Below are 26732 nucleotides of genomic sequence, written 5' to 3' on the forward strand. Positions count from 1 at the left end.
TTTAGAATGGTGACAGTGGGAACCTTTTGAAAATAGAGTTGGCATGCCAATATATTATTACGTCATGCTGCTATAGTGGAGTGCATGTCTATAAGTGAGTGAGTATGAGGAAATTAATAAGCATAGGATGCTACTAGACCTGATCTGTTTAAGGGCCTGCAATCGCAGGGCCCTCCTCCCATCAAGTCTTTTCTTGCAGGCAGATACAAAGTGCTGAGATGTTGGACGTTGAAAGAGCACAGAAATTACACCCAATAGCTTATCCTGCCCATCTTGTGCGCAAGTCAATGGCCATACATCATGCACCTACACTTTGCTGGAAGCTTGCTTTGTGGGCACAACTTTTAAAGATTCAAAGACAGTGGTTCCATATTTCAGTGCCAGCTACAACTTTTGTCCTACAGCAATCTGGCCTGAATATGCATGAGTAAAAGAGCTGAAAGATTGTCTGATTGCTTTGCATGTGGCTTCAATCAAGCTACACCAGGCTGAGAGGAACATCTGTGCCTTGGACGATATATACTTTATATATATGTGTCCATATATATGACCATATATATACTTTCAGTAAGCACATTTTAGGCTTGCCTTGGCTTACCTTCCAAAGGCTGGCAAATTTCTTTCTCATTTCGCATGTAGTTCAAGCTGCTGTGTGGTGAAGCGCCTCTCCTTCTGCCCCAAGCCCTCCTTTGCTGCACTTCAATTACATCTCTTCAAAGGGAGAAGTTTGAAGGTGGACTCTTCTTACCTCTGTCATTCGAGTTCCAAAATGACACTTTGCAACATCACAAAGCTGCTTCCTTCTAAATTGCAGCAGCAGCCTTTTAACAGTTGCTGCTGCCCAGGATATCCTGCTCTCTCGATTGATGAGCCCCTGGCCCCAGGCCCAGTCTGGATAGGGAGTTCACTATTCATATGCAAATTAGCGGGCCGTGTAAAATCAATCATTGAACAAGTTTGCAGGACGCACGCATACTGCAAATCAATCCTGACACCTCTTCACTGGGGCCAGAAAATTGTCCCTCTAATATTTTGTCCAGGAGGGAGTAATATATGGTTTAAAAGTGGAAATGATGTGACACTGGTTTGTGTCTGCTGCACACCATTAATTTGTTAAAGGATCTATCTTTTTTTCTGTATTTCTTTTGATCAGTGTGAATTATAACAGATTTATTTCACACGGATTTCTAAATAACTGTGAAGTTTAACCTACATCTGTACTTTGAGGTTTGTTACTGTCAATAGTAATGTTGGCATTATTCATGCATTAGTGTGTGTTATACTGAGCACACACAAGAAATCTAGTTTATAATCCAGTCAGACACTTTGCTCCTCTTATATGTATATAACTCGCGACAATGGTTGTATTGAAATGATGAAATGCACACTCTTTACTCAGCACTTGGAAAGTGGGCATGCTTTAGATAATAAACAGAAAATGTGGTTTTCTCGGGCTCCACCAGAGCCCCTGTGGCACCAGTAGCAGCAAACGACTACATGTGCAAAATCTCAGTTGTTGCTGGAGTTGTGAAATCTGCCCTGCAATGTGACTGAGCTGGATTTCACAGCACTGAAATCACCAGCATTTTACAGAACTACTTCTACATGAAGCAGTTCTGTGATTTAAAGCACAAAAAGCATATATACCCTTTGCCTGATCCTGTTAACTTTTACACTCGTGGTCACTAACACAGTGATTGTGTTATTTTGACTCTGCTCAACACCATCAGTCTGAGGAGTGGTTCTACAAGTTAGTTGCCTTGCTGACATCATCCGCATTCACCGTTTGTTGTCCTTGTTGTTTAATTGGAGTTAACAGACTGAGGAGCAGGGTGAAATAATTCATCAATTACCCAGCTAAATCGATGATCAAAGTCAGTCCAAACCAGTGTCTAACTGGGATTAATTATAATATTTTTTTTATTCGTTTATGGGATGTGGGCGTCACTGGCAAGGCCAGCATTTATTGCCCATCCCTAATTGCCCTCGAGAAGGTGGTGGTGAGCCGCCTTCTTCAACCGCTGCAGTCCGTGTGGTGAAGGTACTCCCACAGTGCTGTTAGGGAGGGAGTTCCAGGATTTTAACCCAGCGACGATGAAGGATCGGTGATATACTTCCAAGTCAGGATGGTGTGTGACTTGGAGGAGAACTTGGAGGTGGTGGTGTTCCCATGCGCCTGCTGCCATTGTCCTTCTAGGTGGAAGAGGTCGCGGGTTTGGGAGGTGCTGCCGAAGAAGACTTGGCGAGTTGCTGTGGTGCATCTTGTAGATAGCACACACTGCAGCCACGGTACGCCAGTGGTGGAGGGAATTAATGCATAAGGTGGTGGATGGGGTGCCAATCAAACAGGCTGCTTTGTCCTGGATGCTGTCGAGCTTCTTGAGTGTTGTTGGAGCTGCAGTCATCCAGGCAAGTGGCGAGTATTCCATCACACTCCTTACATATACATAATATGGAATAACAACAGAAAACGCTGGAAAAACTCAGCAGGCCAGGTAGCATCCATGGAGAGAGAAACAGAGTTAACGTTTCAGGTCAATGACCCTTCGTCAGAACTGGAAAAAAGCAGGAAATGGAAAGCAAGTTTAGGGGCTGGGAAAAGGGGGAGAGGATGAAAGAACAAAAGGGAAGGTCAGTGATAGGATAGAAAGCAGGAGAGATTAAGAGACATTGAGAGACATTAAGAGATATTCAAGGCGAGAGGAGGTGGTAATGGGACAGGTTAAGGAACAAAGGATGGCTCTAGATGAGGTGTGAATTGTGCTGGCAGAATGAAGGACCTTCATTCTAGAGCCATCCTTTGTTCCTTAACCTGTCCCATTACCACCTCCTCTCGCCTTGAATATCTCTTAATGTCTCTCAATGTCTCTTAATCTCTCCTGCTTTCTATCCTATCACTGACCTTCCCTTTTGTTCTTTCATCCCCTCCCCCTTTTCCCAGCCCCTAATCTTGCTTTCCATTTCCTGCTTTTTTCCAGTTCTGACGAAGGGTCATCGACCTGAAACGTTAACTCTGTTTCTCTCTCCATGGATGCTGCCTGGCATAGATACATAGAAGATAGGAGCAGGAGTAGGCCATTCGGCCCCTCGAGCCTGCTCCGCCATTCAATGAGATCATGGCTGATCATCCAAATTCAGTCCCCTGTCCCTGGCCAGCCCTGGGCCGTCCTTTTACAGCTCCAATTTATCCAGTGAGATTGATGAAGGCCTATCTTCTCAGATCAGGAAGGTGCGTGATGCAGGTAGACTTTGGGGGAGAAAAGTAAAACTTAAAACAAAAATGATATTAGCAGAGGCTTGAATTCATCAAAGTGGCAGCACTTCTTTTATTGCATTTAATCACACAAATAATACATTAACAATGCACAACAATAAAAGTCTAAATGTTACAAAAACAGAAAATTTTAAAAGTGCTTACAGAAGTTTATATTTTACAATAAATACTTGATTAACAGTGTCTTGACATTTTAAAAGTAGCATCCATTTTTTAATGGTAATTGTTGTAAGCCAAGACATGTTTAATCATCACATGCTAAAACAAACAATTTACATTTGGATTAAAAACGCTTTAAACATCTATGTACAAGAACACATAGGACAAGACATGAGTCTATGCTTCAGCATAATCCAAGAACTAGAGTGAAACCTCCTTCTTCAGGTTACAAAGTTGTACATACGAAGACAGTATGTTTGGAAAGAAGTAAACAATTACATTTTTTTATTAAAACAAAATAATTTTGTCATTGTGCTTCTTTGCTCTAGCCTGGATGGTCCTTGTAAACCTTTACATTTTCATTAGACATAGAATGATGAACAGTAAAACCTGTCTGTATGAGGTACGATGATTCATTCAACGTTCTGTGGTTAATCCTGTGTAATTGCTGATACATCGCTTGCTGGAATTGCTTGTTGATCCATTGTGTTCTAAATGTGAGATCTACACAACTTGATTTCCTTTATGGTAAAATGTGTGAAATGCTGACAAAGTACTCCGCTAATACCATAGCTCTTATTATTTCCTCACCGCTCAAGCCAGCCAGACATGACAGCAACTCATCCACATCCTCTATTAGTCACTGCTACCAGTTAAAGCACAGGATGACCCACAGATCTAAGTACATGAGATAAAATAGGAGCATTGGGGCTAAAACCGGATTTGTGAACCATTAGCCGGCTAAATAACAGTTATCCCAGTGAAGAACAGCAAACGTCTCCTTCTCTACTGTATACATGCTCACAATGGCTCTGCTACCAGTCAGATAAGCAATAGATAGATGGATGTTACACTAGTATGCCAGAAAAACTCTGGGCTATTTTAAAGTCCAGGAATGAAGGACTCAATTGATTTTCGAAGCATTGTTCAGGATGACTCAAGCCCTCAATCTTACCCCGAAAACACGATATGATCCTCCTGATTTAAAGAGATGGTTGCCTCCCATTTCAACCTACTGGAGGTGGCTACTGTTAATTCCGTAAAGGTTTGAGGGGGGAAAAACCCAAGTAAACGGTGTAATTTTGGCGGTCCTTCCTGCATTGTGATGTCTTCCTTATGATCTCAAGCTACCGACCTCAGCATGAATAACCCACTGAAAGGGAGGTCTGTGGACCACACGTCAAAAGGTTACGCGGTAGCGAGACTCTGCTTTTCCATGCTGCAGAAGTTACACTGAAGCCAATGAAACCCGATTTGTGGGCATACATATCTTAAGCAGAATGATTCCCCTTTTTTTGAAGTGTGAAATACACTTTTACAATGTTTAAAAACACAAATCTCACCTTTAAAACCCGAGTTTATGTTTTTGTCACTATTGCTTTGTGTCACTATCACGCAGGTCCCAGGATCTGGCGAGTTCTGGCAGTAGAACAGCAGGTTGCATTTAGAAACAAATGGGATTGATTACTCAGGTGAACGAAGCAGCAGAAACCCTTTAAAATTATTTCATTTCCCATGAATATTGACAAATTGGGTAAGAATTGTTTACTTTCACTAAAATGTGCGACAAATTATTCTGCTGCGGCCTCTGGCCATTTCTCGTCTCTTGCACGGTTCATGTTAACATAGTTCACTCGCCTCACTATGAGAGTTGGCAAACAATGTTAATTTGTTTCTATTAATTAGAGAAAAATAGTATTTACCCAAGTGCTTCAATTTCCCCCTGATTCTCACCATTTCTTTCCTCCTCTCAAGAAAGCCTCGACTCTTAATGGGGCATGGTTCCATAAGCCCACCCAAGTGATCATTTTTAAATCCGTGACTCTAGACAAGAGTGCTCGCAGGCTATTCGACACTGGGACCTTCCTCTCCTCACACTTGGCACACTTTCCCAACACAGGCCACCAGGTAGCAGTCTGGAACTGGATCCTTTGCTGATTTACCCCCTCCCTAGCTCAGGTCAACTGAGGAAAATCGCTCTATCTGAGATCACCAAACAGCACAGACTGGGGTTCAAACCTAGAAGCTTTGGTCTGTTTATTGCAGTATCACAGAGGGTGATGCATTTACCAACTAGGCCAGAAGGACAGCCTCCCCAAGCATGTCTATCATTCTCACTGGGCCGCTGGGGCAGCGACCCTTTGCAGACCATATTTACAATACAGACAAACCAGTCCGACTCACCCTATAAATGGCTTTACACTGCTCACATGGAACTTTGACATCATGTTCCTTTCATTATTATTTGAACAAATGGAAACAATTAATTTAGGCGTCTTTTTCTGTTCAGACATCATTAATTCATGCCACATGAATAAAACATTGTACAACAAATTACAGCCAGTGGCCTTAACTGGGCTGGTCTGAAACACAATCATTACGCCTTGTTCAAATGCAGTGAGATGGGTAAGGAAGATTATTTCTGATGAGTTCCTTACTTCAGAATTTAAATAACATCATTTCAACTGAGCTGAACTGGACATTATTGGTTGTAGCTATAATTTAATAGGTGATATATGATGAAGTTTGTTGTTTACTAAATCAATAAGCCACCATAAAGCACCGAGAGCCATTAGTGCATAATCCGTGAGCCCAAGGGATGAATGAGTTTTGTGGGCCTGATTTTCTCCTGGTTTATATTTCTGTAAACCAGCAAATGCCCATTACCTTGTTTAAAACACAGCATCATTGATTTTAACAGTTTATTTAAATTACTTCTGAAAAATGAAGGCAGCAAAATAGTGTTATTGTGTGGGGTGTTCAACGTGGCACAAGACTGTTGCTGTGTGGTGATGCATTCACATGGCAGTGAGTGAATTCACAGTGTTGATCTGGACTGGCTGATGTACATGTGGTGGAGTAAAAGAAAATAGGAGGGAAAGTTTTCATCAGCAAGTTATTTTGAAATGAAGGTCTGAGACACAGAAAGTGCGTGTGAGAGAGAGAATTATGTAGATTTTTTTCTAGCTGGAGTAGAGTACTGTGTCCATGGTTCATAGTTGGTGGGCTGAAGGAATGTTTAACTCAGCCATTATTGTGTCATGTGATTTTGGGAGTCAAAAAAGTGCCAACTCAAAAAATGCACAAATAAACCATCCATATTGGGTCCACATGTGTGATACTCGGCCAAGATATTTAAAGGTGACAAGTTGTTGCCAATATTGCGGACATGAGTCATAATGCATAACACGCCTTCATGCTGCATTGTCAATATAAAGAAAATGGACTACGTCAAAGAAAGTTCAAAGTCTTCTCAGCTCAGGCTAAGGTTGTGTTCCTGATGCAATGCTGGAGGTGATTTGATGCACCAGCTGGTTTGACCAACTCTGATGTAGGAGAACATTAATACTGTGACGAGAAACAAGATGGGGGCTAACACTGTTCTCTATCACTGACATCGGTCCTTATCCTGACAAGAACTAAAAAGGTGCAGCCTACGGACTAGTGAGAATGTTCTTTAGATAATGAACAAAGAGCAAAATACAGCAGATGCTGGAAATCAGGTCTGATGAAGGGCCCATCACCTGAAACGTTAACTTGTCTGTTCTCTCCAAAGATGCTGCCTGATCTGCTGAGTATTTCCAGCATTTTCTGTTTTTGTTTCCTTAGACAATTAATTGGATTCAATACAATTTTGAAAACCAAGCAATGTGAACAGCATATAGACAGGTCCTAGCATCTTAACACATGACTGAGAATGTACACAAGCGGGGTTTACGAATTAAATGTTTGCTCGACACACGATCCATGAATGCCATCTGTTCTTCAAAGACTGTTTTTTCGGTAGAGGGATCAACGGCTGATTGGCAACTGTGGCAGAGCCAAAGCTTGGTGTGGAATAGACTGTGCTGTCAATACTGAAAATGGATGACCTAAAAATAAAATGAGAGCAAATATGCCAATACATTTGAATACAGCAGTGACTAGATTCATAAGTGTAAGGTCACATTAACATTGTAGGAAGCATTACATGGTTAAAGCATTATATAGTTGTTACGGTAGCATAGTAGTTATGTTACTGGACTAATAATCCAGAAGCCTGGACTAATGATCTGAGAGGCATGAGTTCAAATCCCACCACATTAATTAAATTCAATTAATTAAATAAATCTGGAATAAAAAACTAATAGTGGTGACTGTGACACTACTGGATTGTTGTAAAATCCCATCTGGTTCTTTTGGGGGCAGGAAATCTGCTGTCCTTACCTGGTCTGGCCTATACGTGACTCCAAACTCACAGCAATGTGGGTGACTCTTAACTGCCCTCTGAAATGGCCTAGCAAGCCATTCAGTTGTATAAGGTGGCTCACCACCACCTTCTCAAGGGAAATTAGGGATGGCAATAAATGCTGGCCTTGCCAGCAACGCCCACATCCCGTGAATGAAGATAATCACAGTTAGTGGCTTTAAAGCATCTAAATTAATCTATCTGCCAAAATATGGGTGGGAATATTCAATTCAGACATCAGGGCCTAGAAATTAGGTATGGCCCCGCCAGCTCAGTTGCGCCCAAAAGTTTGCGCAGTGCCCGGAGCCCGTTGCGCCCGCCAGAAATTCACTTTTAGCGCCCCAAGTCGGAACCGGGCGCTGTTCCAGGGTGTGCCCGCCTCCGCTTGGGGCGCTGAAAGTGAATTTCAGCGCTCCAGCTGCCGCTGCGCCACCCGATGCGGTGCGGCAGGCTGGGGTACTGCAGGCCTCCTCCTTCTCTTAAGGAGGAGCTGCCTGCAGCCGTGAGATCACCGCTGGATTCTGCCGGCAAATGAGCCCGGCACCACGGAGAAGTGCCGGGCTCGCGGGAATCAGCTACCAATGCCGCGGGGGGGGGTGGTGTAGGAGGCCGGGGAGGGAGGTGTGGGCAGGCGGCCGCCGAAAAAACGGCCGGCCGCACCTCCACCTTTATGCGCCCCACTAACGCTGCATGAAGGCCGTGTTTCACGAACGTTGTTTGCGGCCGCTGCGGAAGAGGCGGCTGCAACTGAATATGGGCGTCGGGCCGGCATCGGGGCGGAACCGGGGCGCTGCGCACACCGATGACGTCATCGGTGCCGGCGCAGCGCTACTGGCTACCGCCGCCATTAACGCTGCACTCAATTTCCGCGCTACCAACCCCGCCGGCGCAGAAGACCTCTTTAGGCGCTAAGTGGGCGCAAGGCCCACTGAATTTCTAGGCCCAGAGAACTGGTGAAATACATAATCGCCATTATTCCTATTCCCGTCCTGCTCTAAAACTGCTAGACAATAGGCTGAAAATCTGGGTCACAGCATTTGTGTGAAATTCCTTTGTTATTTTAACAGAGGTATTGATACTCAATGGGCTGAATTTTCTCAGTCCCATGGAGGCGGGACTGCCGGGAAAGTTGCAGAATTTGGGGGCGGATGGCAAACCCGCCTCCGTGCCCTCTTGCCAGGAGGCGGGAAGCCGCCCGGCCCTGGTTCCCGTCTCCTTGGAGTAAGGAAGGAATTAAAGCCTATTAACTGCCTGTTAACAGGTAGTTAGTTAACAGGCAGAAAATAGGATTATCCCTATTTTTGGCGCTGAAGTGCGGGCTTCCCGACCTGGTGGAACCCCGCCGGGGTGTAGGAGGTGAGTCGGAGGTCTGCGGGGGTCAGAGGGGTCTGAAAGTGCGATGTAGAGGTGAGTGATGGGTGCAAGTGTGGAGTGGTAAGTATGTGAGGTGAGTGTAAAGTGTTAGAAAATGTTAACTTACCTTTGTTTCTCCCTACAGCCTTCAGCCACTGTGGAGCCGTAGTCCCCGACATCTCCATTGTAGAGATCACAGACTGGCTGTTGGATCCTCCGACCCAACAGCCAGCTGACTTCTGCAAAGTTGAAAAGTTTGATGAGTCCTGAACACAAGGTCTCATCAAACTACACAGAATGTCAGTGTTTGACAGCTTCACAAAGCTGTCAAATGATGACATTTCTTCTTTCAAAAGTTCTTGACGGATGACATGTCTGACGTTGACGTGCTCTGTCATTGACTTCCCCCTAATTGGCCTGCTGAGCCTGCTGCGCGGGCTTAACAAGGTCAATCAGGGGAAAATCCCGCTGGTTGGCCAGAAGCTGATGGAGGCGGGATTGAAAGCCGGCAAGCAGCAGTCCTGCATCCAAAAGCTTCCCATTGAGAAAATCCAGCCCAATGTGTTTGGATTCTAAGAAACAAAAAGCCTATATTCAAGGGAAAAGAGCCTTAATTACGCATCAGTGCCTTGATTCAAACTGCCTCCAGATAAGGAAGGATTCAGGACAGTTTCTCCCCGGATCTGTGCAAAAGAAATTCTACAGACAACCAATGGCTACAAGTCTGGGAAAATCTGTTTCATTCTGCGGCCATTGGAAGCACTCCTAGTTATAATTAACAGCATAAACAGGATAGAAACTGCTGGTTAGAAATAGCCTGGGGACTCACATTTTGTTTAGCCGATACTGCTGTGACATCATGAAGTTAACTTCAGTGACATCATGACTAGGTAAGTGTTGCACAAATGTAGTAATGTCCAATCAAAGTGCACCGATAACATTATGCAGCAATTCACAGCATCACAGGATAACTACAGATGAGGAATGCCATTGGGCCCATCTTAGTTCACACATCTAGGAAAACAGCCTCAACAGTCCCCCTCATTACATCATCCAACTGGATCTTGAAGAATGAATCGAGTTTCTTCACATTCATTCCCCAACCCAGAATTCTATTTCAAATGATGATCGCTCTGTGTGAATAAATTCTTCCTGACATCACTTTCATCAGTTTTAGCCCACTGTAATGGCTTACTGTGAAGTCGTGCTCCAGATTTACCTTGCTATACCATTTAATATCCGATATACTTTTAAAGGCTCCCTCTCAGTCATTGCCTTTCAAGGGTGAAGAGTCACAGTTTTTCCATCTTTCCTCATAACTTAACCCTTTAATGCCAGGGATCAGTTTCAGGACACTCCCTTTCACTGGCTTCGGGGCTAGAATGATCAGAACTGGACACAATACTTAAAGGTGCTCAATTCAATAGAATACAGTTCCACTTTAATTGTTACATGTAATTAAAAAAATCTGTACTTAGAACATAAGAAGCAGGAGTAGGCCATACGACCCCTCGGGCCTGCTCCGCCATTCAATAGGATCATGGCTGATCCGAACCTAGACTCACGTCCACTTCCCTGCCCGCTTCCCATAACCCTTAATTCCCTTATCAGCTAGGAAACTGTCTATCTCTGTTTTAAATTTATTTAATGTACTTGTTCCCAAAGCTGATACACTTTAAAGAATTCCACATAACTGAATGAGGAGGACTCTAGAATATTGTACTCTGTAGAATATTGTGCAAACTCAAGTGGAACAGAATGTAACACATGTCTACTTACTTTCCACATAGCCATGAAGTGCCACCATCCTGGTCCGCTCATGGTGACTGAAAGCTTGGTAATGAATGTCCTCTGGTAGGGACGGAGGGAGGCGTGACCGAGGGGGACCTGGTTGACCTACTGCGTGCTGTGGAGTATGCTTTTTGTGCCGCGCTCTGCAGTTTTGAAACCAGACCTGCAATAGCAACAGATACAATCCATCACGGTACGCCACGGTGAGAGCCACAGATGGGGCCCAATGATTAGGAATCTTTTCAACTGTGCACATGACTACAGGGTTTGTCCAACAAACTTTAAAAAAAAAATGAAATCTAAAACTCCTCTATTAAGTTGCTTAAATATAATTAGTTACCAAGTACAAATACGAACACAACTCAGTACATGTTCAAAGCAATTAATAATTTATTCATAAACATGAATAATATTGAGGACTGCAACTTGAGGAGAGGGGGAATTATAATGTACATCCATGTGAAGAACAATCCTGATCCTCAGATGGACAGATAGTACGACTGCAGCTCTGTGCATGCATCCTTTTTGTTGCCCCAATTTTAACTCTGGGTGGGTAGATACGGAGGAGAGTTGGAAATTCATCTGTTGTTGCACAATTCAGCCCTATGGCTGTTTTAACTCCCAGGCCTCATTAACATGCCACCAGCCCACTTACCGCCCGACTGGAAGTTGCTGGGAAGCAGCTGCTGGCCTCTGGAAATTTGTGTGTCCCATGGCCGCCGACAAGCACTCAAAGAAGTGAGTGGAATGGGTATCTGGGAGGGTCTCACGGGACGGAAGAGAGGTGGAGAGGTCTGGGGCACGGGTGGTCTTGTGGGGCCTGGACAAGCCCTCCTGCTCCTCCTGGCCCCACAAAAGAAAGTGAAAAACGTATCTATTTGGGCCTCTTCATCTCCCCGGCAGGTCCCGACTCTCTTCAGCCCAGGAAAACCACAGTAGCTTCCCCGCTCAGGCCCGAGTTCAAAATGTAGTCATGGCCTGATGACATCATCGGACCCTGATTTGCATATTTAAAGCTCAGCCGCCCATTCAGAAGCCTGTGTAAAAGCCAAAGTTAATGGGAACCGGGTAGCTCAAGGGTGGGTATCCAACAATAACAACAACTTGTATTTATATAACACCTTTAACATAGTAAAATGTCCCAAGGCACTTCATAAGAGGGTCATAAAACAAAATTTGACACCGAGCCACATAAGGAGAAATTAGTCAAGATGACCAAAAGCTTGGTCAAAGAGGTAGGTTTGAAGGTGTGCCTTGAAGGAGGAGAGAGAGGTGGATAGGTGGATAGGTTTAGGGAGGAAATTCCAGAGCTTAGGGCCTTGGCAGCTGAAGGCACATCCACCAATGGTGGAGCGATTAAAATCAAGGATGCTCAAGAGGCCAGAATTAGAGGAGCGCAGGTATCTCAGAGGGTTGTAGGGCTGGAGGAGGTTACAGAGATAGGGAGGGGTGAGGCCATGGAGGGATTTGAAAACAAGGATGAGAATTTTAAAATCGAGGTGTTGCTTAACCGGGAGCCAATGTAGCTCAGTGAGTACAGGGGTAATGGGGGAATGGGACTTTGTACAAGTTAGGACGCGGGCAGCAGAGTTTTCACACAAATGCACTTTCCAGTAAAGGATGTCGGATAACAGGAGCAGGGACATAGGCTGATTTACCTCTCCCTAACCCTAACCCACAAGTGCTGGTGCCAATTGGAGCACCCCTATCCCAGCTGGGGTCAGCTAACTTAGCATAGACCAGGGATTGAACATGGAACCTGTGATCTCCAAAGCTCACCTACTTACTGGAGCCATGGCAAGCCAGGGTTGAGCTTCACAGCCACTTCTGAGTTCAAACTACTCTAGTTTGGATCTAGTCCTTTTCTTTCCTGCTGTACTACAGTTCCAACCAAGGTAAGCTTTAAACATCATCTCTGAGTATTCAGAGAAAACTCCCTGATATTATCAACAAAAATTGATTGCACTGTTAAAGAATCTGAGTCAAAAATTTAGATTTGTGAATCTGAAAAATATCATTCCAAATTCATAGCTGGATGTCAGATTTGGAAACCAGAAAATAATATTTAGAATCAGAAGTTTGGATTTAAATTCCCTAACATAGCAGAACCGCAATTCTAAACAGTACATCCACTCCCATAATTCTAGTTAAAGATTGTTTCTCTACCTGAGAGATGGTAATTATTATCAGACATATGGCAAACAGATACAATAATATTAACAAGCATATTACAACACTGTTAGTCCTCCCTGGATCTTGGCTCCCATCTTGTGACTGTGTTCCATCATTTTCGTCATGAAAGCTGAATAATACAAGGTGATGAAAATAACTCTTGGAATCTGGAGATGTGTAATTCCTTCCTAGCTGGAATTTTCATTTAAAATATTTCTTGTCACTTTGGAAGATTTTTCTAAATTTGACATAAATTAGCTTTAGGCTCACCAACAATATGAATTGGACTGGAAAAAATAAATCCAGAGGAACAAAATATGCTTTGGAAATAGAAGAGGATCTAGATAGGGAAGAGCTGCCATGGGCCACATTGATCAAATGCAGCCAGAAAGCTCAGAACCAGACAACAAAGTGTTGGAGGGATGAACTCACTGCACTGGAGTCTGCTTTGATTCTTAGTTCATCCAGGGCTGGAAGGTAACTCAACCCAGGCTGGTTGACAAGTGGAATTTTCCAACCCTGATCACTTTATATTATATTCCAATGAAATATGTTTTTACTTATATTACATTCCACAGAAATTGAAAAATAGTTAATAGTTGAAAAAATGCTTTTTTCAAAAAAAACAGTCCCTACAAGATTAAAGGCATAATAGTGGATCTTTAGTAAGTGTTAACATAGCACGTATATATAGATCACACATGACAGGAAACAGAGGTGATAGAAAACATCGCACTGAGTGGCTGTGAACTGAATAGCATGAGCACCAGAGGCACGTCTGAGTTATAATGATCCATATCTTAAGAGATGTCTGCTGTATAGCACTACTGCCAAGTCAGGTACTGTGTTCACAACCATGCCAATATATGCAGATTGAGTGGGATCATTCCACTATTATACCCATACTTCGAATATTTGTTGCATTTCGTAAGCATGAATCACAATTCATATACTGCATATGGGGCCAGACCATTTACAAAACTCTGTCTTCCATGCAATTGGTGTTAATAGCCTCTTGAATAAAACTATAATGTCTGTGGTTTTACTATTAAAGGGTGCCACAGGTTGTAATGCAGATTAGAGTGAAATGGCAGATTTAAAATCGAATTTTTTAAAATCAGTTTTGGTTTTAGAGTTGATGTTAACTGACTTAGATTGTGCATCTCATGATTTGGTTAAAGAATTGTTAACCGGTATAATATCCTGGAATATACTGACCTAAGTTTATGAGCAGGACAATTTACATTTAACTGAATGGTAACACAGTGGCACCATCCTAACTCTCACCCCCTCCTATGTCACTCTGCTATTTAAGAAAAGTGAGAGAGGGAATTATAAACCAGTTAGCCTAACATCTGTTGTCGAAAAATTACTAGAGTCTATAATTAAGGATAGGGTGATTGAACACCTTGAAAATTTTCAGCTGATCAGAGAGAGCCAGCATTGATTTGTGAAAGGTAGGTCATGCCTGACAAACCTGATTGAATTTTTTGAAGAGGTGACTAAAGTAGTGGACAGGGGAATGTCTATGGATGTTATTTATATGGATTTCCGGAAGGCATTTGATAAAGTCCCTCACAAGAAACTGTTAGCTGAAGTTGAAGCTCATGGAATTGAAGGGAAATTATTGACCTGGTTAGGAAATTGGCCGAGTGGCAGGAGACAGAAAGTAGGGATAATGGGCAGGTACTCTAACTGGCAGTGTAGATGTGTAGAAATCAGTGGTAGTTCTCCAACTTGTAATGATAGTGTATTTGACATATGTAACCTGTGTAGTAAGACTTTGATGCATAAGCTAATTGTGTACTCATGCCTATGACGAACCAGCACTAACAAATTAATTGAGCACACCGAAAGAGAAGATCCGAAGCAACGTAGAGGATACCCCAGGTGGGGTAAGATCAGGAAAGTTAGAAGGAACAGAAGATACTCCAGTTGGGGCAGAATTGGAACACCGGAACAGTGAATTGAATTTGAGTGAGGGGTCGGAGGTTGCTCCTCCCCCTCAAAAGGAGTGGACTGTAAGAAAGGGGGAAATCTTCATTTCTGAGTCTCCCTAATAACTAACGCTCAAGTTGAGAAAATTAGGGGACCACGAGTGGTGGGGAGTAGCCTATAATGCCAGCCAGCATCCCTGGGCATGAATGATATCAGCAGGCCTAGTGATTTCCCAGTGTCTGGTCTTAATAGTCCTTCAAATAGTCTTGCTATTTGAAACGTCTGACCCTCCAACTGAATCATCGAACTAACAATTTAGAGCTGGCACAATGTGTGCAAAATTGAAAGTGAGATGTTAGAAATCAGTGGTGTCCAAAATGTATATGGTTATGCGGATAAAATTGTGACACGAATAATGCTGTGCTTACATGATGGTATTAGAACGTGAGACAAAAAATCTCTTCATACTGGTGTTAGAATAACTGGATAGATGCTTAGAATTTGCTTATGTTTTGGTTCCCTGCGGATGTTATAACATTTTGCACTGTGACGGTCACATATGACCTTGTTTCCAAGCTAGCTGTCTGCTGTTTGTGTGCTAGAAAGGTTGTTTTATGTATCTTTAATTTGACCAACCAAAGCCCAATGCCTATGTTTCTTCCATTACTGCAAATAACCATATTATAATGCTATGTTAGGATTTTGACTTTGTCTAACAAAACTGCTTCAAAATGCGTAAGTTAACCAGTGTATGAGACTAGAATAGAAGGTATCTTTGGGAATTTAATGATTCATTCCATGGTACAATAGTCTGATAATGAAATAGTTAGTTTTGCATAGCTAAAGCTACATAAATAACTGATAACAAGCAGTTACGTACATCTGATGGCCAAGAATGGCATGTCTGACTCCAAACTAGGGAGGATAGGGACAAGAGAGATAAGAGAAATTCTGATGGGTAGGCCTTCAAAACGTATAAACAATAAAGCATGTGTAATGATTGTGAAGACCCCTCCTGGAGGGTGGATCTTAATCTTGAAGTTGAGATTAAGAACTCGACGTGCCATTGGGCACCTAGGTTTAGGAAGAGACCTTACAGGTTAAATGGTCCTGTCCATATTTTACATCAGGCTCACCCCTAAAAAAGGTATAAGAGAAAAACCTGAAAAGCCCTTAGCACAGATGGTGGAGGGGAGAGACATACAAGAGTGAGGCTGGTCTAACACTCTTCCAGGAGCAGACTCAGCCCATTCTTGGAAGTTCTGGACGAGAGGGAGAAAGGCCATAAGCCGGAGAATTTTCGCGCACGCCAGCTGTCTGTCCGATCGGGACCAGTACCAGCTGATTGTGACGGTTGTATGTTTTTGCTGTATAGCTAATGTGTTATATTCCATCTTAAACTCCCTCCAAGAGGGGTCTTCACAACCATTACACATGCTTTATTGTTTATACGTTTTGAAGGCCTACCCATCAGAATTTCTCTTATCTCCCTTGTCCCTATCCTCCCTAGTTTGGAGTCAGGCATGCCATTCACACACAGAATCACACAGAAACCCCACAGTGCAGATAGAGGCCATTTCGGCCCATCGAGCCTGCACCGACACATATCCCACCCGATCCCCGTAACCCCTACACCAACACATATCCCACCCTATCCCCGTAACCCCACGTATTTAATCCCCCTAACACTAAGGGTCAATTTATCATAGCCAATCAACCTAACCCGCACATCTTTGGACTGTGGGAGGAAACCGGAGCACCCGGAGGAAACCCACGCAAACACGGGGAGAATGTGCAAACTCCACACAGACAGTCGCCCGAGGCCGGATTCGAACCCTGGCGCTGTGAGGCAACAGTGCTAACCACTATGCCACCATTCTTAGCCATCAGATGTACATAACTGCTTGTTATCAGTTATTTATGTTCATGCTGTTCATGCAGCTTTAGCTATGAAAAACTAACTATTTCATTATCAGACTATTGTACCATGGAATGAATCATTAAATTCCCAAAGATACCTTCTATTCTATTCTCATACACTGGTTAACACAATATTCCCACCATATTGGTTTGCAGTCGCTCCTGATAATTTGAAAGAGATTGGTAATCTCTACAAGCTAACAGATGGAAGCATAAAATTATAAAGAGATATTAATAGATTAAGCGAATGGGCAAAACTGTGGCAAATGAATTTCAATGTAGGCAAATGTGAGGTCATCCACTTTGGACCTAAAAGGGATAGATCAGAGTACTTTCTAAATGGTGAAAAGCTAGAAACAGTGGAGGTCCAAAGAGACTTAGGGGTCCATGTACATAGACCATTAAAATGTCATAGACAGGTACAGATATTAATCAAAAAGGCTAACAGAATGCTGGCCTTTATATCTAGAGGATTAAAATACAAGGCGGTAGAAGTTATGCTACAGCTATACAAAGCCCTGGTTAGGCCACACCTGGAGCACTATGAGCAGCTCTGGGCACCACACCTTAGGAAGGATATATTGGCCTTGGAGGGTGTGCAGCGTAGATTTATCAGAATGATACCTGGACTCCAAGGGTTAAATTACGAGGAGAGATTACACAAACTAGGGTTGTATTCCCTGGAATTTAGAAGGTTGATTTGATCGAAGTTTTCAAGATATTAAGGGGAACTGATAGGGTAGATAGAGAGAAACTATTTCTGCTGGTTGGGGAGCCTAGGACTATGAGGTATAGTCTAAAAACTAGAGCCAGGCCTTTCAGGAGTGAAGTTAGGAGACACTTCTATACACAAAGGGTGATAGAAGTTTGGAACTCTCTTCCACAAACTGCAGTTGATGCTGGGTCAATTGTTAATTTTAAAGCTGAGATTGATAGATTTTTGTTAGCCAAAGCGATATGGGACAAAGGCGGGTATATGGAGTTAGGTCACAGATCAGCCATGATCTCATTGAATGGTGGAACAGGCTCGAGGGGCTAAAGGGCCTACTCCTGTTCCTATGTTCCTCCCCATTGCATCTGGTGCCTAGAAATGTTTAAACAAATAGGTAAGGCTAACATTTAAAAAACCAAGCTCAGTTTGAAAGTTTACACTGTATCAGGCTAACACAGGAATTATTCCCCTATTCCTGGTTAATGAGAGAAAATCCCATCTTTAGTGTTTGCTGCAGTGAAAATCAACCCTGGCAGCCAAAATAATGGAATTGAAACAAATGCTGGGAACTGGCTGTGACTGTAGCTCTGCTGGGCTATAGTTCCACAAAATAAGAATGAGCATCATCAATAATCATCCCACTACTTATTAGGGCATGTGGTTCTTAGTGATCTATACAAAAAAAAACACATCTTCTGGTATTCATTGTTTGATATAATGCAGTGAGCTATTCACCGGCAAGTAATTCCAGCAGCTACCCAACTCGTGAGCATCTACACATTCTTCATTACATGAATCTATTCATACCTGGATAACACGTCTGCTCAACCCAGTCATGTCCGCAAGCTTCTGAAGCGTTTGTGCATCAGGGTTATTGTCTTGTGCAAACTGTGCCTGCATCACCTGTACACAGATAGTGAGAAAGGTACTGTCAGCAAAGGCAGAGTTCAATATAAGGATCGTAAGACAGTGTCTCCCACTTAAGATCAATTTGTATCTATTAAAGGAAAAGACAATGAGAATAAAGCAGCTGGTGTGGGATCTACATTCTGGTACTAGATGTCACTATAAGGGATAAGAATTCAATTTGACTCAAAATCTGAAATGACCTCAAAAGGGCAACTTTGATCAACTTTCAAATACTTGACTTTGCCCGATTTAGATCATTTTGGGTTCACTGTCCCTTCAGTAAATGAGGGCCCCTCTATGAATAAACACTGTATTTATGTATATCTTTTCACTACTGTCTCACTGAAATGATGGGTTGCTATCCAGGAATATATTTGTTATATATTGCATCCAGTTCAGGTATGACAGGAGTCGCCTGTAGTATAGAGGCTTGCTATATGTTATATAGGAAATTAACAAAATAAATGAGTGGGCAAAATGATGGCAGATACAGTTTAATGTAACAAAAAGTGTGAGGTTATACAATATGGAGGTTAGAATGGATATGGTCTAAATGGGGAAGTACTTTAATATTCAATGGGTGACTTTGAAATATAATTTTTATCCCACTGGTTAGTTATCCTGTGTTCCTCACTGACAGACGGCAGTGATATTCATTCAGTATGCTCCAGGAATAGAAGTAGCAACATAACTGGAAAGTGTCTGATCTTAAATGGACTGCCCCGCAGTAAGAGAGACGGGGATCCCTGCCGCAATGCTACCTGTAATTGCTCTGCTGTGAATGACGTCCGTGCTCTTTTTGCTGGTTTGGGATGACTGTCTTGGTCTGAAGGTACAGCTCCCTCCAAGGTCAGCCCATTACCTGAATTTCAAAAATAAAATATATAAATAAATATGTGATAGGCCATCTTGTGATATACGGTAAGACAGGATGCACACAACAATTACAAACTTGAATATTATAGGAATGGTTACGTCAGTCTGAGTTATAAACATATTTTCCAAGTCTTTCTTTAGTTTATCAGGAATTAGCTTGTCTTTGGTTTGAATATATTGTACCTAATGGTACTGTACTTTATGTAAAACAATGCCTCAAATTTCACAGAGCAGGATCCAAGTAATGGTGGGGGGAGTTGCTCACATAACATACAGTTAAAAAATAACTAGTAACAGACAGAATATATAATGCCTGGGGTTCAGGATGGGATAACATTGTTTCCTCCAGCATGGCTCCCCACTCACCCCAGTCTGACCCTGCTCAAGTGAATATAGTGAACTTTTTCTCCTTTGATTTTTAGTAAAGGCAATCAATTTAAAAAGGGATTCCCATATCCACCATATCCAGCTGTGGCTCAGTGGGTAGCACACTCGCCTCGGAGGCAGACAGTTGTGGGTTCACGTCCCACTCCAGGGACTTGAGTACATAAAGCTAGGCCGACACTTCAGTGCAGTGTTGAGGGAGTGCTGCGCTGTTGGAGGTGCCGTCTTTTGGATGCGACGTTAAACCGAGGCCCCGTCTGCTCTTACAGGTGGATGTAAAATATCCCATGGCACTATTTCGAAGAAGAGCAGGGGAGTTATCCCTGGTGTCCTGGCCAATATTTATCCCTCAACCAACATAACAAAGACAGATTATCTGGTCATTATCACATTGCTGTTTGTGGGACCTTGCTGTGCACAAATTGACTGCCGCGTTTCCCTTCATTGGCTGTAAAGCGCTTTGATACGTCCGGTGGTTGTGAAAGGCGCTATATAAATGCAAGTCTTTCTTTCATGCACTAAAAGAACCTCATGACATAAGAAGAACAAAACAACATGGTTCTGACAGAGAAAGGTCCACACCGCAGGCGGACATAGGAATTTCCTGGGATGTGTGGGCACCTTTGTTACGGAAATAATACATGGAGTAACTGCAGATGGAAACAGCGAGGTTAGAAATTGGGACGTGTACCTACAAAGAACAAGAGGGAAAGTCACTAAAATAAAATAAATGAGCAAAAATGTAGCTAAAACAAGTAAACCACCTCCACGATGAAAATAATTGTGATTGTCCTGCATGGATGCATCAAGTCAAGGACACTGAAATCCAGCTGCATTCGGAACATCAGAAAACCACAGTTTCTGCCAGCTTTGCAAATTTAAGGACACACTTCTGATTCTCTCTCATCATCTTTAAACTGCGAATAGCCAACTTTAAGATACTGGAATGCACTTCAAAAATGCGACGGGATTGTTCTAACATGGTTATTTTGCACTTTTGAAAGAGGGAGGGGGCTGTTATTTTGACATCTGTAAATAACGCGCAAATCAACTGTGACCGAAATTGTGTCAAATGCATTCGCTGCTAAGAAAGTGTTATTACTTTAATTATTGCAAAAATAGGTTATATTGAGGAAAAGGTTTGTGTAAAGATTGCATATTCGTACTGAAAATGTATTTGCTATGTTAATGTTATATTGAAACAAACGGTTTATGTTGATGTAATTGTTTTGCTGATAAATTTAATGAATGGGTTATCCCACCAACATGAAATGTTAAGTAGAAAGAACACAGGGTATGAAACGAACACAATACAGAGCGACACCTAAAGAAGACTGTAAGTGAACTCGCCAGTTATTGAGGCCGAGATCCCTGATTCCGTTAATGGTGAACTGAGAGTTTCCATTTGACTTGCTCGTTTCCGTTTGGGAAGAGGAGACTGGGCGTGTTGAAGTGAGTTTGCGATGTGCTGTGTAAATGAGAACCAGTATATAATATACAGGCTCGCTTTGGACTTTAAAAAAAATCCCCAAAGTCAGTGAAAAAACTGAATGATTACAAGGCCACATTCCTTCATCTTCACTTTCCTGTTTAATTCCTCTCCGTTAAAATCTATACATTTTGATTAAAGGTTCTGACCATCTAGTCAAAGAAAATGATGTTTACAAATACATATTATTCAATATTTCTCCTACAAGCGGGAGAATTTTAGGAGGGATTGGTCCTGATTAAAGTTCAGAGGCTGCAAAACAGCGCAAGTGTTAAAAACTTTCAGAGCGATGGGGGAAGAGTTGCTCCGGCTCCCGTCTGTCGGGAGCTGGTTGATTGCGTTCAGTAGAATGTGTTGAGAATGTCCATCCTCATTCTGACCAGAGAAAGCCCTCCCTCCGCCCCGGAATTCTCAACCTTACCCCCCCCAGAAACCACCTTCACCAATGAAGAGCGGTGTCTGCATCAAAAACACAAGCGCCTGCAGTGATCTAGAAAACCTCAGAGACTCACAAAAACTGCCCACAATTGTAAAACAGTCCGAAAAAGAAACGAGCTGCAGACCCGTTTAATGCACAGCACGATCCATTGCCCCCGTCTCCATCAAATCTGAATTGAATCACTCCATACCGGGACCAAAAACCTCCAGCTCCAGCCCATCCTGAATAAATGCATCGGTCACATTCGTTTAACCCAGTGTAACATCGCTCCATTCAAATTCACGTCACTATGCCACCAAAATCTTATCAAACTCCCCGCCCCACTGTAAGGCTGTCCGAAGTATTCACTTCCTCCAAGCAGTGCACCCATGCTGTTCAGACTTTTGGTTTTTTTCTGCAAATCGCTGTTGAGCCCAGACAGATAGCAACTGGACTGAAAAAAGTGAGAGTGACAACTCTGCTTAATGCTTACCTGAGCGGAACTGATTATCATAGAACAATAGCAGATTACGGCACAGCAGGAGGCCATTCGGCCCTTCGTGACCATGTCTGAAAATTATATATAATTACAATATATATATGAATATGTAAACCTTTTCGTGCTTAGAACAATTTATATTATATATTGTATTGTTCATCTATATATAGATGAACAATGACAGTATATAATAGAAATTGTTCTATTATATATTGTAAATATATATGAACAATGAGTATATAATAGAAATAGTCCTATATAGTATATAATAGAAATAATTTTATATATATATATATATATAGGAACAATGGCAGAATATAATAGAATTAGTTCTATTATATATATGAACAATGGCAGTATATAATAAATAGTTCTTATATATATATATATGAATGAACAATGACAGTATATAATAGAAATAGTTCTAAGCACGAAAAGGTTTTAATGCAAGTTCAGACTTGGGCTGTCTAACTGGAAGATTTAGCACCAGGCAAGGCGACATTATAGAATTGGATCAGGTAAAGCAATGGTAATGTACAGATGTGTAGCTGTGCTCTCCGTGCACCGTATTGATTGATGTGCCGCTTTTAATCCTTTCCCCTCTCGGTGGGTCAAACCCGCTCTCGCAAACGTGAAGCAGCTTTGCATTATTCCGATTACTCCGCTATGTGGCCGGATGACTGTCGACAGCCTTTGCTGCTATCGGACCAGTCAGATCGGCGTCACATTCTAGATTTAGAAAGTAAATGTAACTTAGCCTTGAACTAAGTTCTAACACAACGAACCTGTCTACCAAGCGCTGGCCGATCAGAGGAAACTCGGATCAGAAAATAATTCTAATTCTTCCACGATAGCAAAATACTGCGGATGCTGGAAATCCGAAATAACAACAGAAAATGCTGGAAAAACTCAGCAGGCCAGGCAACATCCGTGGAGAGAAATAGGGTCAACGTTTCGGGTCGATTCTGTAGAAAGGTTTCGACCTGAAACGTTGACTCTATTTCTCTCTCCACGGATGTTGCCTGGTCTGCTGAGTTTTTCCAGCATTTTCTGTTGTTATTTCTAATTCTTCCACAATGGTTATCATGGTACAGACGGACAGTTCCTGCTCTCTCTCTCTCTCTGTCTCCTGGTTATACAGTTCGCCCTTGTTACAGAAGTTACACAGCACTGGTCCAAGATTGTCACCTCTAAATGAACTATCTTTGGGTAGCGCTTTTTGTACAGCAGCTGTAAAAGGTCAGATTATTTCCCCATTCTCATTAAAAAAAAATCCAATAAACACATTTTGTGCAGTCACAGCGCAGTTTTCTCACTGACACGTTAATGGGTTTGCCTGTTGGGTTGGAGACACGCTGGAGACAACAGACACACTGGGGATTATTTAGTGATGTACCCGGGACTCGGCTTGTTCTGAGAGAATTCAGTGTTCCTGTGGGACAAATACCCAGTTCCAATAGATAATGTACAGACTCTGTCTAAGACTTGGGAGGGACCGGGTAGTCTCGACCCTTCCCTCGCTGCCTACATGAATCAGAAAGCCTCTGATATGGGCCAAACATGAGCCTCCTCCGAAAGTCCCACACAGCACCATGGGCCTAACTCTGGCAATAGTGACAAAGAAGGAAGACCGTATGGTTTTTAGCACATCCTTTTGTCACCAGGGACCACGTGGTAAATTTATCTTCAACACCTGTGTTCCATTTCACATCAGCAACTCTATTACAAAACAACAAAAACTGCGTGAAGTCCTTTCCCAGAATGTCATCTGTAGGTTTACTTTCATTTAGTTTACTAACACCCATATGTTTGTGTTTAAAAGTATAAAAGGGATTAGATAAGAGTAGATACAAAGAAACTATCGCCTCTGGTGGGGAAACCCATAACAAGAGGGCATAATCTCAAAATTAGAGCCAAGTCATTGAGCAGTGAAATCAGGAAGCACTTTTTCACACAAAGGGCTAAAAATTCAGTTGGGCGCCGTTTGGGGCGCCAAGCTCGCCTGGGCACTGGAATTACCGCTGCGAGCGGAGCCACTTGCGCCATCCGGATATTCAGTTTCTGCGCCCCAAATGGAAGCGGGCCACTAATCGAGGCTTCCCGCGCCCCGCTTGGGGCGCTCACCCTGAATATCGGCGCACTAAGGGCCGCAGCGCCACACGCTGTGGCATGGCACGCTGCGGTACTGCAGGCCTTCCTCCCACTGTTAAGGGGGCGGTGCCTGCAACAGCACGATCCCCGCTCGCGAGTGCCGGCAAATGAGCCCGGCACCAAGGAGAAGTGCCGGGCTCTCGGGAAACAGCCGGCAATGCCGTGGGGGGGGGGGGTGTAGGAGGCCGGGGACGGAGGTGCTGGCAGGCGGCCGCTGAAAAAGTGGCCGGCCGCACCTCCACCTTAACTAGCGCCACTACCACCACAGGTAGGCCCCTGTGTACCGGTCGCTATTTGCGGCCGGCGCTGAGGAGGCGGGCGCGACCAAATATGGTCATCGGGGCGGGAGCGGGGCGCTGCGCACACCGATGACGTCACCGGTGGCGGCGCAGCGCTACAGGCTAACGCCGCCATTAGCGCCCCGCTAAATATCGCGGTAGGTGTGGCCAGTGGCGCAAAAGCCACTGAGTGCCCTCTTTGGGCGCAAACTGGTGGCACAGGCCACTGAATTTCTAGGCCAAAGTGTCTCAAGATCTGGAACTTTCTGCCCCATAAGAAATTTTCACAACTGAGAATAGTTAAGGGTATCAAGGAATATGGAGCAAAGGTGAGTTAATGGAGTTGAAGTACAGATCAACCATGATCTAATAGAATGGCAACAGACTCAAGGGGCTGATTGGCCTACTCCTATTCCTATGTTCCTACGTCTATTCATTAAGCGTTCAGCAAAAAACAGATCTTAGTAATGTCTCTGTGGCATTTCAATTTGCCTGTAGTCGGGCTGCAGTCTTTCCCTCTGCCCAGTGCTGCTCGTAACCACACAGTTTCCTATGGGCTTCTAATTCCCTGTTTTTAACTTTCAGTTAATAACCAATTCAAAACAACTCAGTAGGTCAACTGGTCTGAACTTTACCATTTCTAACTGATCCTAACTAATATCATGTCCTCTTTACTGCATGGATCTGAATGCATGGCCTCCTGAAATCTGGTCAGTTTCCTGTGTTATCATGTAGGGGCTGCAATGCAGATTCACTAGACTGATACCGGGGCTAAAAGGGTTAAACTATGAGGACGGGTTGCATAGACTAAGCTTGTATTCCCTTGAGCAGAGAAGATTAAAGGTGATCTAATTGTGGTGTTTAAGATGGTTAAAGGATAGATAGAGAGAAGCTATTTCTGCTGGCAGGGGAGTCCGGAACAAGGAGGCATAACCTTAAAATTTGAGCTAGGCTGTTCAGCGGTAATGTCACACAAAGGGTAGTGAAAATCTGGAACTCTGTCCCCCAAAAAGTTGTTGAGGGTAGGTCAATTGAAAATTTCAAAATTGAGATTGATAGATTTTTGTTTGGTAAGAGTATTAAGGGACATGGAACCAAGACGGGTAAATGGAGTTAAGATACAGATCAGCCATGATCTAATTGACTGGCGGAACAGGTTCATGAGGTTGAATGGCCTATTCCTGTATTGATGTTCCTGTGTTCTGAAGACTTATTGCCTTGTACACAATCAGTATTCTTACTATGTAATTGTTCAACTGGTATATGGGTCCATGGCAGTCAACAGCCACTTGCTATAACACACTATTTGGTTGGCTGGCATATCACTCATAATATTTCATTTTATGAGCAATGAAACTAATTATCTTAAAATATTTTTATTTGTAATAACATTTCAACAACATTATTCAGATGAAGAACTTGGAAAATTGCTCAGGGCCTAAGCTACTCAACCAGCTGGTTCTTTTACTATGCTACTGCACATAGTGGTCAAAATCAAAGGGAAGGCTTGGGAACATTTTAAACATATTATCCCCCCTCAATGTATTAATATCAAATTGATATATGTTCCTATCATTCTATTTTATGATATTCAGTATCAAAACTTTAGCAGAAATTAGCTTGGTGGTAAAATATTGGGCCGTATTTTCCGATCGGAGGCTTCCCGCGTCTGGAAAAATCTACGCAGTTACCTGATAGTTCCAATACTGGGCCTCTCGAACTCCCAATGTGCAGGGCCCACGTATCCCAAAGGCACATGCGATTCGCAAGTGTCCCTGTGATCACGTGGGCCATGGGGGAGCCACTCATAGAAGGGAATCACCCTTCATACACTTGACAGATAGACCTGTCAAATATATGAATGGAGATCACCCCAAAAACACTTCAAAACATTAAATAATTTTTTATTAAAAACATCACATTTTTAAAATTAGTTGAAATTACAATAAATTAAATATTTTAAACTAAAATTTAATTTTTTGAAAAAAATAATTAAAGTTTTTTACAGGGCTAAAAATAAACTTACCTTTTTTAAAAGTATTTTTCAATGATAAATGACTGAAAATTTTTAAAAAACTTTTTTCAACTCTTATCCTGGTAAAAGCAGGCCTTACACCTGCTTTTACCAGGCGTAAGAATCCTAAAGGCTTTCTGTGGGCGGAGGTTCTCCAGAAAGCGGAA

At 42.8% G+C, this 26732-nt stretch overlaps 1 protein-coding gene across 1 annotated transcript in view; it reads right to left on the reverse strand.

Moving 5' to 3' along the window:
* Window positions 1-3318: 3318 nt before the first annotated feature.
* lhx6a (LIM homeobox 6a) overlaps window positions 3319-26732 on the reverse strand; it is a 60166-nt gene continuing 36752 nt past the window's right edge. Inside the window, exons 6-9 of the mRNA XM_085965717.1 lie at window positions 19218-19318; window positions 18355-18450; window positions 10794-10968; window positions 3319-7305 (exon numbers count right to left, since the gene is read on the reverse strand). Of these exons, the coding sequence (XP_085821843.1) occupies window positions 7226-7305; window positions 10794-10968; window positions 18355-18450; window positions 19218-19318 (452 nt within the window). The 3' untranslated portion in view covers window positions 3319-7225. The remainder of the gene's footprint in view (window positions 7306-10793; window positions 10969-18354; window positions 18451-19217; window positions 19319-26732) is intronic.

Source organism: Somniosus microcephalus, chromosome 23 (genome assembly GCF_052327205.1).
Source record: "Somniosus microcephalus isolate GS21.2 chromosome 23, FLI_Smic_1.0, whole genome shotgun sequence".
Classification (NCBI taxonomy): Eukaryota; Metazoa; Chordata; class Chondrichthyes; order Squaliformes; family Somniosidae; genus Somniosus; species Somniosus microcephalus.